The sequence below is a fragment of the Oryzias latipes genome, chromosome 13 (genome assembly GCF_002234675.1).
Source record: "Oryzias latipes chromosome 13, ASM223467v1".
Lineage (NCBI taxonomy): Eukaryota > Metazoa > Chordata > Actinopteri > Beloniformes > Adrianichthyidae > Oryzias > Oryzias latipes.
This window is the reverse complement of record NC_019871.2, coordinates 21,175,150-21,190,354: the sequence shown is the minus strand read 5'-3', so window position 1 is coordinate 21,190,354 and position 15,205 is coordinate 21,175,150. Positions and strand designations below refer to the sequence as shown.

General features: G+C 38.9%; 1 protein-coding gene across 3 annotated transcripts in view; it reads right to left on the bottom strand.

Annotated features, from left to right (window-relative positions):
• pdgfd (platelet derived growth factor D) overlaps positions 1 to 9,461 on the bottom strand; it is a 69,779-nt gene extending 60,318 nt beyond the window's left edge. For 2 of the 3 annotated variants that reach the window (XM_011482781.3, XM_011482782.3), the window contains exon 1: positions 8,958 to 9,460. In XM_011482781.3, the coding sequence (XP_011481083.1) occupies positions 8,958 to 9,087 (130 nt within the window). In that variant the 5' untranslated portion in view covers positions 9,088 to 9,460. Of the gene's footprint in view, positions 1 to 8,957 lie in introns of all 3 variants that reach the window. The other variant, XM_011482783.3, reaches the window with a different exon arrangement.
• Positions 9,462 to 15,205: the final 5,744 nt, after the last annotated feature.

Sequence of the window (15,205 nt, the reverse complement as noted above, 5' to 3'; positions counted from 1 at the left end):
TGACTTTTTTGGATGCCGTTCCTTCTTCTCTGCACAACTCTTTTCACACCTCTACTTTGTCTCTTTCATATCACCAGTACTCCATTTCTGTTGTCTAATTCTGTTCCTCTCCAAACTCCGTCTTTCAATGTCTCTTTATTGCATCTGCTTGTCAGCTGTTTTTTGCGAGAAACTTGCACTTTGGCAGAACCGCAAACAGACTACAGCATCTGCCTTTCCTTAATTCCCTGCTTCCTCTTTTCTTCGTGTCCCATCTTCTACAGTCAGAAGTGTCTGCATGGTTAATAGCACTTCCACTCCTGCTCATTCTCTTCTTCACCTAATGGCCAAGCTCCTTGGTTTTTTAATCTAGAAAACTTTATTTCTGTGGTCTCTTTATCTGTGTGTGTTTCATCTTTCCTCCTCGCCTGTCTCTTGTCATCCTGTTTCCTGTGAGCCGCATCACACTAATGGCTTCATTATTCTCTTAAAGCAATAGTGTTCACTCATTCATTCATTGTCAACCACGCCTCAATTCAGACATCCTCATCAACGTGGTGGGAAGAGGTGTGAGGGGGCATGATGTGTCTTTGTGCATGACTGCAAAGGACAGGCCTATAATGCATGAGCTCATTGGTTTTCAATACAAACAACATCAATGATGAATGCATCTCAGGAGAACTTTCAAATCTCGAAAACAGAGCGAGATGAGCTGCAACCTACTTAGACTTTATTACCAAAGAGAAAAGCGCCAGGGGGCCATTTTTACCACCAAAGTATTCAGTTGCTACCTGCTTAATGGAAAGCGGTGTATGTGTGAAACAGGATATCCTCCCTTACTTTCTATTCACCCTCAGCGTCCTTCCTCTTCCTGACAGATTTTTCTGCCCCTCTACTGACTGCAGGCAGTCAGATGGTTCAGCTGCCAAGACTTACTACTCTGAAACATCTGTCCTGCTTACACTCTATTCCCCTCCACTGCGTCACTAAACTAGTTCATTTTTAGAAGTGCCTTATTGGCTTTTAAATTAGGTTTGTATTGCCAAAAGTAGACAATACACACAAAAAGAGATGAATGAGTCTAGGTAACAAACTGCTTTGTGTAAACACTGTGGATGAGCTACTTCAAAGTAAAGGAGAAGAGGGATTATCCAATCCCATCATGTCATTGAAAATCTTTCATCTATGATGCTATGCATCCATTGACTGTATATTAGAACTGGAGTGAGTGAGAGTGAATGAAGCCAGTTCAGTCACCTTTATTTGCAATACGGATGCCGCCATGTAGGAGCCAGACATCGCCAGAAAGCAGTGATTGGTCCCATAGACCTCTATAGAGAAATAAACAGATATTACTCAGTCATTCTATTTGTCAGAACAACCATTCTTGCTTTGCTACCTTTTTTTCAACACGTTCCTGATATTTTACTTTTTTCATATTTTTGCTTCATCCCAAGTTATTCAAGTTATAAACTGACCAATCAGATGCTTCAATTAAAGTAAATGATTGCACGTCCAATGTTCGAAACTCCTGCATGCTGAGAGTGGTTGCCATAAAACATTGACTCAGACTGATTTGGGCCAATCACTGCTTATGGGTGATGTCACACTCACACACTCACACACTCACTCACTCACTCACTCACTCACTCACTCACTCACTCACTCACTCACTCACTCACTCACTCACTCACTCACTCACTCACTCACTCACTCACTCCAATTCTCATAAGAAATCAATAGGTGGAGTCATTGTTTCAATTGTATCAATTTGGCCTGTGTACATCCTAAAAAAATTATATCAAATTTTGACAATTCTTATTCATTCATTCATCTTCTTTACCGTTTATTCCCTTTCGGGGTCACGGGGTTGCCGGAGCCTATCCCAGCCACTTGGGCGAAGGCAAGGGATGCCCTGGACAGGTCGCCAGTCTGTCGCAGGGTAGAATATCCTCAATCACACATCCATTCACGCTCACAGTCACACCTATGGACAATTTAGAGTTACCAATCAACCTATGAAGCATGTTTTTGAACGGTGGGAGGAAGGTGGAGATCCCGGAGAAAACCCACACATACACGGGGAGAACATGCAAACTCCACACAGAAAGGTCCCCCATTGATGTTGTGTTTTTCATGTCCCCCAGCCGGGACTTGAACCAGGGGCCTTCTTGCTGTGAGGCAAGAGCGCTAACCACTGCGTCACCGTGCAGCCTGACAATTCTTAATGTATTCATTATCAGCATAAAATAATTTTTTTATTATATACAACATACATAGTTTCACATATTTAAATCATGCGATGATGATGCTTAATTACATTTTAAACTTCAGTGGAGAAATGTATTTAAATCTAACCTTTCCAACCACAGAGATAGGAAGTCAGGTTTGTGTCATTTCAGTTTTTTTTTCTCTCCTTGGCTTTATCGCCGATTAGATCCTGGGATCAGATAATCTCCTTACGTTTCATGATACTGTATATTTGGTACTGATCTCTGTTTCCAGGTTCCCTTATCTGCTCTGCAGCAGTCCTCCATTAGGCCTGCTTTCGTTTATCCTGTCCTTTATTCTGTGTCCATTTGGCTTGTGGTTGGTCTGACAGTCTCACTCTGGCAGCTGACGGGGCAGAAAAGTGGAAGAACAGGTCTTTTAAATTTATCTCTCTGTACACACCTTTTCCCTCACCTCCTCCTCTGCGCCCTTCTGTTGCCCTCAGTTCTGCCCCTGCCCTCTCTTCCACTGCCTCACTCCACTCACTTTCCGAGGCTTTGTTCTCGCCTCTCATGCCCCTCCTCCTCCCAATCCCCTAACAGTCTGCTCAGGGTCTACGCCTTCATTTTTGTGTGCAGGAAAGGAAAAGGGTGTCTGCCAAACATTTCGGGGTGGGGAAGCTTTGGGCCACGAGAAGAATGGATAAGTTAATGTGTGTGATGAAACTGTTATTTATGGTGGGAGCCCCTTGAAAAGGAGATCCTGTGATTGTGTTTGAGACAGTCTGGCATATGGGTGACTGGGTGGGAAGCATGTTGGGGTTCCCAAATGTGACTCATGGGTCCTTGTTGAGAGCCTGCAGCTCTGAAAAAGTGGTAAGTAAGATCGCTGTTATAACACCTTATGATCAGACTAGATAAATAAATACGTGTAAACCTTAATGACCCACTCTGGTCATCTTTTGATCTATTGTAAAAGCATTCCCAGTGGTCTTTTAATTATAATTATGCAGTTTTCAACCAAAATCAAAAGAACTGTGTCGTTTACCAGAGACACAGTAATTTATTAGAAATTCGCCTCTGAGTTGTGAGTCAGATCCAACAAAAATTACTAGCAATAATGGAGCTATCCAGCCGCACATTCTTGAGGCAAATGCCAGCTCAGGCGAGGAAAACCCAAGACATGGATCTATTTGTCTACAAGTGGATGCATACGAATGGAGTGGAGTAGGGAGCTTTTGGCCCTCCCAGGATTTTCTTTTTTTTACATCACAAATACGATCCTTTTTCAAATGCTACATTTTTTTGTCTGCCCCTGATTCACAACAATTTGAATCAAGAAAGCACAGAAACGCAGTTTTGACCTTAATTTTCTTTATAATTGCACTCTGTCATCAGAACTTTGCCATGAGAACGTGTAAAAAACACCAAAAACACAATTTTCATCGGCCAAAATCTGGTTGAAAACAGGAACTTCTTGACCTGAAGTGGACTTGGCTGGCTTACGATATGAGCTGAATGACTCATAACGGTTGTTACCGTATAGATGTTGGAAGTAGACAGGCTAAGATAGACTTTAGAAAAAGCTTAATACTTTTTCCCTTCATTCTCATACAGAGGAGACCATCAACTCTGCTTTGATGTGCACAAACATTCAAATATGACCTGGTTCGTCCTTGAGGTTCTAATATTTTTTGTTATTTTTCACTAAAACTTACTTTAAAGGCAAAAATTCCTGTGAAGTCCACACTATTTTTATTAGCTAAGTAAATGTGTCATTGTTACTCAGTGTGCAATGATGACAGTGGGCTTTACACCCTAAATCCACTGCCCTGTTTATTTATTTGCTGCAAAAGCAAGAGCGGAACTTGAAGGCAGATGGAAAGATACAGTAGAGAGATGAGAAGAGAGGCAACTAAAAAAATGAGAATCTGGTAAGATGGAGTGATATAGAGCAAGACATAGAATGATAAGACCAGACTGAGGGAAGAATGAAAGATAAGAAAGGAATGATTAGAGGGGAAAAGAGGAAGACTCGGGCGGCTATGCCAGGCCTCATTCTCTGCTTAGCAGAGATGCTGTATAATTAAATTATGGTTGCTTTGAACTGAATGCAAAACCAGTGCAATATGTCCAACCTCATTTGTGTTTAGCAGGTTAACCACAGCAGTATGGCTACGCTCGGCATGTCTGCAGTCACTGCCATTAGCAATTTTGTCTAAGGGCAGCTGCACAGAGTTCTGCTGCAGCTGTACGTCCTGTGTGAGGGCAAACCAGGATTTTAACCTCAATAACAGCATGTTTATGTCATCTTGATATCACCTGAATATAATATATAGAGTGCAATTAATTCTTAAAATGTCACAGATAAAAGGACAGGTGGACAGAGCATTTAACTTAGTTATAAATTCAATCTTAGCCACACAGCCAGTTTATTAGCAGAAAATGAAGTTGTTCCCAAATGGTAGATTTGTTTAATTTCATAGTTTACACCTGTCCAAAAATAAAATAAAATGGTTTCAAATAATATTTGAAACCAAATCTCAGTTTTTTTAAGATTTAATTTAATTTAATCTGCAGAAAATTGTGAGCTGCTGATCTTTGCTCTTTTGATGTCCTCCAACACTTTCTGTGATGTTTATTCTGAGCTTTAGTAACATTTATGAATGAGTTAATCAATAAATTAACAAATTAACGAATTTTTGAATGAAGGTAAATTTAAACAGGTTATAGAAGCAAAGAGTGTGCCAACCTTTTGAGGTCAAACAAAAACAGGTTCATATAGTAAAAGTTGTTCTAGAGAATTGGAAAGAAACAAAAAAGGTCAAACTCCTAAGATGTTTTTAACAGGTAAATGCTAAACATTTGCAACAAAAGTGAAAATAATAATAATAATAATAATAATAATAATAATAATAATAATAATAATAATAATAATAATAATAATAATAATAATATTAAAGGTTAAATATGTATGTAGTACCAATCGATCCTCTGATCACAGTACTTTTACTATGATTTTACCAACACTTCCTGTTTTGGATATTATTTTGAAGTCAGGACTTCCTGTTTTACCCTTTTTAAAATAGTTTGTGTCTGAATTCCCTCAATACTGACTATTTAGTGCACTGTAATGGTTGTTTACTATTTTTTCGGGTTGTCTGAATCTACAAGTCCAAAATCCAGACCCTGGAAATTTCACAGAAGCTTCTGCAATAAACCAGTGTGCATTGATGCTCACTAGATTAGTAAATATAGACCATAATCCATTGCGCTTGAATTGTCATTTTTTAAAAAGGTATTTAAATGTATTTCTTGTAAATCAACCATATTTTCATCATCAGAACACATTGGATTCATAAAGATTTTTTGTAAAGTTTTCATATTCTGGTTTTGCACTATATAGTCTTAGGGGTTAGGAAGTAGTTAGGAAATTTGGATATAACCATGGTTAGCTCTACCACCATATATATGTGTGTGTGTGTGTGTGTGTATATATATATATATATATATATATATATATATATATATATATATATATATATATATATATATATATATATATATATATATATATATATATATATATATATATATATATATATATATATATATATATATATATATTATTTCCTTCACCTGTGTGTTCTCGGTTTACTTGCTGTCTGCCAGGTTGTCTGACTGCACTCCATCGATGGCCTGATGCTGCTGATCCTGAACTTGACTTGCCTACTGGATCTTCCCTGTCTGCGTCTGGCTCTTTTGATTCCATATCTGCCTCTCCTGTTTTACTGGACCTCTAGATTATAAAGGAATTTGGATTTTCTGACCAGTTCCGCAGATTCTGCAGAATTCTTTGGCCCACTCTCCTACATAAACACTCCACTAATGGAAGCCCATCCACACGTCCTGCACATAGTTCTTTAATAAATCCATATTTCACTTTATTCATATAGTACTGGTTTTGTTATTCATTTCCACTATTTATCTGGTGAGTTTACGCTAAATCTTGCAATATTTGACTGACTTTCAAAACAGACAAGGAGTCTGTTTGGAGCTCCAGAACCTGAAAAAAAATTCAGATAAATGTGACACAATTTTAGTGTCATTTTAACCAGTGGGGGAAAGAATTCAGCCATCAACTGGTAAAACTAAAGGTACTACTTGAAAAATGTGGCATAAATTACTCATTTGATTATTTTACTCATTATCAGGGATTAGCATTGAATTGGAAAGGACTAGAGCGGTAAAGTCCAAAGTAAATATCAGATCAGGAATTTTAAAATCCCATCATGAAATTTAGGCAATTTTCCTACCCTAAAACACTGGACAGGATGGTAAATTTCAGTCTATCTGCTTTCTTTATCCACTAAGGGGCTGTAAGCTAGCTAGCAGGAGAGAATGTAAACAGAGAGCTTTCAGCAACTAGAAAAGAAGGGGGGGGCTTCTCTGCGCCAATGGTCCTGCCCACAATTTAGAAGCAAATTTCAAATGAACTCCTTCCAACCTGCAGAAACTATGTCCTTGAAAACGATACAGGTTGTTTGATTTTGGCTAAAAATAACATAATTATAATTAAAAGACCACTGGGAAAATCGATTTGAAAATAGATCAAAAGATAAACAAAGTCTTTAAGCTGTAACCTTTCAAATTAAAGTTTCCCAATGCCATTCTACTGGTTCTTTGACCCAGAGTTTAACAAGTAGCCCTGTGTTCAACCACTGAAAAGGCTCAGCACCATGCAACTTGTTCTTATAGCCCTGTAGTCATCACATCTACCTTAAAATCCAAACTCCAACAGTCTGGCTCATATCTAGCACTGCAGGCAAGCCACACTATACTTTCTTTTATGCCAACAGCAAACCAGATAAGTCACCAAAACAAAAGCTTTGCATTCTTTACAAAAACAACAAAAAAAAAACAACTTTTTTTAGTGTTAATGCAAAATAGTTGCCAGACTGTAAGAAAATCAAAACAACAAAAATCCTCATGACTTTATTATCAATTAACTTTGTTGGATTATGGAGCCATATCTGAGGTGGGGGAGGGGGCCTTAAGGTCAACATACCAATAGAAGGTTATTTATATGTTCTTATATAATGATAACTATAAAAGGAAGAATCATGGGTAATATTTCTCACAATACTGAAACGTAAAAATCCAGCGAGAAATCTATTCAAACTGAACATAAAATATTTACACATTTTATAAAAAACATGATATGGATGTAAAGCAGTGGAACTTCAAAGTGTCTTAAAGTTCCATCTTTGTTATGTGTGACACTGACTGTATTGCAATGCCTGTATCTGTCTCTGCCTACACTAACATCTTGCTTTCTACTAGCACAACTAGGTCATCTTGTCTTCTTATTTCAGGTAAGTTGCAGAAAGAAGAAAACCAAATAAGATCTGCTTTGTTCTTGGTTACGTATGTGCTTCCTATTAAAATTACTCACTTGCTTTATCCTTGTATACCTCACTGTAGCCTTTTTGTTGAGCACTCAAGCGCACTTCAATGGCACAGAATAACACCGAGCAAAACGCTGAAGAAACGCAGACAAAAAAAACCTCGGAGGGAATTCCTCGAAGTGAGCTAAGACGTTCTGTCAGAGCATTTCCGCACAAACACTCACATTCAGACGCAGCAGGGTACAGAAAGAGCACGCCCACAGTCGTGACAGAAGAAGCCAAAGCCAAGGAGTTCCTATCAGTATGAGGTTCCCTCCTGCACACGGAAGTTCCAATAATCAGCTCCAGTCAATCAAATAACAGAACTAAGCTTTCATGTTGCAAAGAGGGAACACACACTCACACACATGAGTGAGGATAACTTTTAAGTAGTAAAGCTAAACGTCAGGGGAGTCCAGGGCCTCTACTGAAACTGCAGTTTATCTGAAAACTAGAGCTAATCCTAGCTCCTAGTTTGACCTAAATTGATCACATCTGTTTTGTTGCACCTGAAAAAACAAATGGTTTGCACTGTTTGTTAAAAAAATGTTGAGATATAATTCCCGTCATGCATGTTTAAATTTTCTTTTTACTTAATGTTGTTACTTGATAACTTGATCTGCAATGTGTAGCAATGATATCTGTATTAATATGAATTTGTAATCTGATTATAATTAATGAGTATTACATATGTTATATGCCTAGGATAGCACAAGGGTTAACTGAATTGTATATATATATATATATATATATATATATATATATATATATATATATATATCCCACAAACCTTCATTCATTGGTATTTTCACGTTTGCGTGTGTCTATGTGGGCAATCAAAGGAACGGTTGTTCAAAAGTAAATGTGACACATCTCCAGAACATCATATGCAACATGATAGGAACATCTGAGAACTTCAGCTACAATGAGAGACAGATGGTCTGCATCAGTCTCAGTGGAGTTCTCCCACAGGAGAACACCTCCACTCAGACGACTGGAAAATGAGTGTCACACGTCTGGAAAAGCGCAGATAAATCCAATCCATATTATTATTATTATTATGGAAAGTTCATCATCAAATACAACGTTAGTCACCCACATACTTTACTTCTTTATGAAGTCCCCTACATTTTTGGGATAGTCAGTGATGTCGAGCTGTGTCAAAATATCACAAGTTAAGATTAAACTCTCAAAAAAAAAAGGCTAAAGTCAGCTATGCAACCGGAAACAGAGCGCACTGTGTGCTGCGCATCTGTTTCCGGACTATTTACTTTCTTTAAAGATATACAACTAAACAGTAAACAACATAAATACATCTCACCGTCTCTCCTGGTGTTTCCCCTCAGAACTCTGGCAGTTGAGACCTGGGCTCTCCCCACTCCACTCACGGCCCCCAACAAAAAAAGTATCCACATCTGGAGAAGCCCTGATCCTTTCATAGCGCTGACCATCTTATCCCAAACTCCTCTCAAAGTTACCTTTACTTTCTGAACACTGGCCTCTCTCCTCCAGATAAAAGTCACTTGTTGAGAGTCCTGTCACTAACTCCCGTCCCGCGCGCCAAGTTGCAGAGATTACCAGAGATCCCGCTTTCCTGGGAAAGTTGAGCGCGCACCGTCACCGACCAGAAGTGTGAAACAGCGAGAGCAGGTGGAGGATAATATAGCTCCGTTCACGGCCAGACATCAGACTGCGGGCGCCGAGCGTCTTATCAACGTGACACGAAACGTGGCAACCGAGAATATGGAGAATATTCTGCATAGTCTGCATCGCTCAGCGCTGCTACATCTGATGCGTCTGGCGTCAAACTTTCCCCACTGACTGACCGGTGCGCGCTGGCGACGCATGTGTGCGCTTCTCCGCCTGCGCGCACACGCATTTTGAAGGACGTGGAGTAAACACAACAGAAAAGAAAAATGCTGCAGATAAGATTCTGCCTTTTTAGTTGTTGTTATTAAATTTTATAGTGTGGCACTAACATTCAGCAATAAGTGCTCATATTAGGAGTTTGCTGTGAAAGAACAGATGTTTGCTTCATTTCACTGTTCAACAGGTTACATCATTCAGTCTCACGAATCCTTCAGGAAACCAAACAAACCATTTTAATGTTTGACCTGAAAACCACAGCAGTCTTTTGCTCAAGCATCTCTGTTTCACACACTGTCTTGCTGATCAGATTCAATATGTTTTATTTATCTGCCTTCTGCTCAAATAGTCAGAGAGGAACTCCTATGAGGAGTTTAGACAAAAGCCCAAGAAAAAGGAGTCCACTTCTCACAGGAAATTTTACCTCTGAGTGATTGATGGTTCCAGCTTCCAGCTTTCAATGCTTTCTTTATTCAACTCTGATAGAATTGTTTTCCCCAAATGTTACGTCTGGCCGATACTGGAATACACAGGTGTCAAAGGTTTTAATAACAGAAAAAACAAGCATGGGGAGAAAGGCTAACTTAACGCAATACTAGAGGGGTAACCAGAAAGCACAAAAGACAAATTGACAGAGAGGGTAGAACAGACAACCCCTTAACCTTTTAACACCAGAGCTGTCATGGGTGACACCTAACTAATACACGCTCTTTAAACTACCTTATACTATGGTCCGGGTGAATACTCGATTCTGATTGGCTGCTGGGTGTGCGTTAAAAAGTGATAATGCACAGGGATAATGTACGCCTAAAAAAGAAGTTCTGGTCACCTAGCTTAAATGTTCTACATCACTACGCTGGCTTATTTAAAACAAACTTTACTTCATCATCTGGACAAAAACTAGCGGTAAGAGGTGAACTTTCTCTATGAACTTGTGCTATATATATATATATATATATATATATATATATATATATATATATATATATATATATATATATATATATATCCCTTTCCTTTGCCACTGCAGTCGAAGTTGCTGCGTCATGTTACCATGACAACGCACCGCACCACGTAACAGTCGGCTTTCTGTGAAAAAAGTGAGCCACATAGAAAAAAGATAACATGAATAAGGTAATAAAACTGATTGAATATGTACTTCTTTTTTAAATGACCATGGTATAAGAGGGTCAATGGCCTTCGAAGTATGCATTACCAGAATTAACGCACTTCGCAGAAGCAACCATCCAACGCGGCACGCGTTAATTTCTGATAATGCACACTTTGTCAGCCATTAACTCATCAACCGTTTATGCAATTAATGTAATTCCAATGGATTCTGATGCGGACAAAAGCATAAGAGTTGCATAGCATTCCAAAGATACTTTTCTCCATGTCAAAATCTGTTGGAAGTTCATTAATTGCATAAAGAGTTGGTGAGTTGTGGTAGATCAAAGAACATCAACACATTTCTATGACTCCTATATCTCTCATTAGCATGATCCCAACTTTTCTTAAAACCCTTTCTTTATAACTCGGCCCGTTTTCTGCCCCGTAGTTTATCATCATTCCACTCGGAGAAGTAGAGGGGCTCTTCCTCCTCATGTCAAAATGCCTGCTTCTATGAAATCTCAAAATGTGTGGATCAAATTTGAGACAGTGAGTAAATAAGGGAAAACTAAGCTTAAGCTAACATTGTTGTGAGCAAAACCTTACCCAATGAAATTAAATGAAAAGAAATCAATTTTTGTTATGTAAAATTAATGCAAATCACAGCACCACTAAAACGTATTTTTTAAACTCTGTCAATTGAGTTTGAAAAAGAGTTATTTCTCTTTAAGGTTGACTCAGAAAATCTTTTCACTTATGAAACTTACATGCTTCATCTGAGTCTGCCATGAACAATAGCTACTCTGCCTTACTAAACAACAGAGTGTTATTGGGGGGATGCATTTGCATCATTTAATGTTTCCTGCAATTGTTACTGGATAAAGTGCATAATCCACGATTACATTACATTCACTGTTATTAACAGCATTTAAAGGATTAAATATTCAAGGTACCCCAGTAACAGCCATATTGGCAGTTTTTAAATTGAAAATTTGATTTCTGCTTTCTTCATTTTGTCACTCACTTTTAGCTGCTCTTCCTCATTTTCATTACTTGTCATCAAGTAGTAGCCATGTGGAGTCTATTTATTGAACTTGATTTTTTTAGCTGACTCAGCATAAAGTGTGTAATGTCTAATGCAGCTGAAAGTTGGAGCCACTTGGGGAATTATTAATAAGGGAAGAAATTAATTAAAATTAAAAGCTGTCAGACTTTCCCACTGAGCTTCAAAGGCACCCAAAGAGTGTATTATAAGTGCACATAAAGAGCTGGTAGGCATGAATATATCACTCTGCATGTGCACAAACACACATGCACACTCACACACACACACACACACACACACACACACACACACACACACACACACACACACACACACACACACAGAAGGCTCTTAACTATAGTGGAAAGATGACAACATCAGGGCCATAATAGCATATACTGAAAGAATATTTTGTAAAGAAAAGAAATCACTATTAGGAAGCAAAAGCATGGATAAGATAAGTCGCAAACACCCGTATGTGGGTGTTGACCCGTATGGGTGCTGCTGGTTATTAGGTTGTCCAGACCCGTGAAGGGCTGTGGAGAGGAGCGGACCCATCTCAATGTGAGCACAGGAGTGTCTTGCAGTTCCCTCAAGGCCCCTCAAGAATGTCATGAAAATGGAACCTACCATTGCTGTGCAAGTTATAGGTGTACTATGAAGTATTTGTAAAGCTGACTGAAGTTTCACGCATTTCTGACGTACCCTTGATGCTGTTGTATGGTGGCATTACGCCACAGTTGCTAATAGGGTACGAGTACTGGCTCCATACTGATGGCATGCAAAAGCTGCACGCACAAGATGTGCATGTGATAAGTAAGTGCCAGAAGGACACCCCTAGTATGTCCACACAAACTAGGCTTTGAACTAACAAGGAGCATGCACGAATCAGGTGAACAGCACTAGCACGCCCCACAAGCATTGTCCCCCTTAATTACCCTCGCATGGTTTCTAAGTGTTATCTACACACTGTCGCTTGCAGCATGCCCATAGATAAAAAAAGGGCATAAAAATTTGGGTCTACGGCCTCACCGAGCTGCCTACAATCTTTATATTTCATACGGGCCACCTGCGTGTCCGTACAGATTTGCCTATTTTCCTCCACAGACTAAAGCATAACCAAAGTGATGTAAACAAACCCTTACAAACAGAACATTACAACCATCAGACTCTGTAGAACTGGAATCCTCAGCACATCAATACTGTTCAGTGGATTACAATGCTGTGCCAGCAGCAGATCCACTCATAATCCTACAGTTTTTCCATCTTTCCGTCACTGTCGAGTATTTGTGTGTCCACGCCGTGTGTCTGCATGAACAATCTGGCATTTGTCCTGTCTTCCCTGGAGCAAGCAAGCAGTGTGTAGACGTACTGTTAACGCTCATGTCTGATACGTGTCTGTTTACATGGAGTTAGCAGGCTTCCCTCTAAAAACCGTTGATTTAATCTGCCTTCTTGACAGGCTTGTCTGAAATGTCAAAGTTCCCTTAGGCAGATTCTCTGAATATGGTTTGAAGAAGAACTTTCTACCAAGGGATTAATATGAAGGAATAAAGACAACACTGTTCGTGAGTAGCCTTTGGCCTGCTTGACTTTAGTGGTTAAGAGGTCATGTCAATATTTCACATTTGTTCACCAGGTTGTTCTTAGGCTCACAGGCCATTTGCTAATCTGTAGGCTATACAAGGAAAGCAGAATTTCATTCTCCAAAAGCAAAGTTAAACCTTTACATGTTAGACAACACTAAAGTGAGTCAGACTTAAGGAAAAGTCGTTTAAAAATAACATATTTTTTCTACCCATCAAAGCTAATGTTTAAATAGGGGATGTTTGTATTTGCAAAAAGGAAGAACATAAATCACAAAGCTCCAGTCACACGCTCTTCATGAAAAATATTTAAATGAGATTGCAGCATACTCCCTTGACTCAAAGCATGACAATAACTGGTTCAGTACCTTTCACATTGTGTCAGCATCACCAGTTTCCTGGTTCCATAGTTCAGTGTTTTTTAACTTTATTTTTAACCGATGTCTACTTTTTTCCCTGGTAAAAACACAAGACGCACCAACCAAAAATGTAAAAACAAAACTCAAAATCTGTGGTGTGTATTGAAAATATACAGACATTCTTACCAAAGTGTCCTAAATAGGAATGAAAAATCAAAACAAAACACATGTTATGATCTTTCTCATTTTTATTTGTTTTTAATTCCTTTTTCTTTTTAATTCGGTTGGTGCAGAGGCGTACATAGATTGCTTTATCCGTTAGTGGATGCATCAGAATGGAGCGGAGCAGGGAGCTTGTGGCCTGCCCATCATACTTTCTACATAGCAAATAAGCTCTTTTTCAAATGGCATTTTTGTCTACTCCTGATTCACAACATTTTGAATAAAGAAATACTCAGAAATGCAATTTTAGGCTGATTTTTTTTTAATATGTCCTCTATCATGAGAAAAATGCCACAAGAACATGCTAAAACACCAAAAAAACAGCATTGTCATCAGACCGGGTTTTTAAAAGGAAAATATTTTACAGAAGAAGAGTTGGAGCCATTTGATGGAATTTCATGCAAAAGTTTGGTCCCGAAGGTGACTTGGAAAGCTGGGGGTCATGGTGGGGGACCAGTTTATGCAATTCAGAGCCTCCTGTACACTCCTGCATTAGTTATTTCCCTACAGCAGAACATCGCATATCCTTTTGAATATTTTAAGGAAAAATCTGTATTTCTTGTTTATCTTATTACTGTCAATAACTTTTGGTGCTCCAGTTTGCTTGAAGCAACTTTGAAGAACGTACCACTCATTTGTGGACCAGCTGCTTCTGCCTCATGTATTGATGGACAGAACAGGGCCTCTAGGGACTGCGTAATGTGCTGCCTCCTCCTCTGTTAATGATGATGTTGTAGAAGTTGTTGCTGAGTTTTGGCTGTAGGACTCTGACTGTTATTGTGATTCAACTCCAACGGCTCCCTTGAGGTCTTCTAGTGCCATTTGGGAACATGAATAGCAACAAAGCTCAAATCTTATTTACATAAAGTGTCCATCATATACGACTATCACACCTTACTACAGGCACAGTTGCTGAAACAATAGGGTTTAATTTCTACTTTTTGCCACCAACAAATTTCGAGCAAATAATCACAAATATTACAACATTTGTTTTATTTGGTTTTCCCTGCAGGGTCAGTGTGGCTCGAGCATCTTGGATAATATTGGTGTAACACAACTGAATACTTTGGTTTGTTGACTGCATTATAACACTGAACTCTGCCTTCAAGAAAGAAAAAACAATTATAAATTCCTTTCAACAGTCGTCTTGCAGGATGATAAACTTCTGTAACATATTTGTCCCTGGCAGGTTCGGGTAAGAAGAGTGTCATGAAAAAGGAGTTTAAAACCTCTCAACGGTTCACCTTTGGCTACTCATTGTCCATTCTTTTGTGCTTTTTCATGTGCGATAGAGAGGAATCCTTCCTGATATTACAGTCTGTATGTAGATAAAGGAGACTGACAGTCTGCCATTTGGAGAATTTTTCTAAACAAGTCTCCT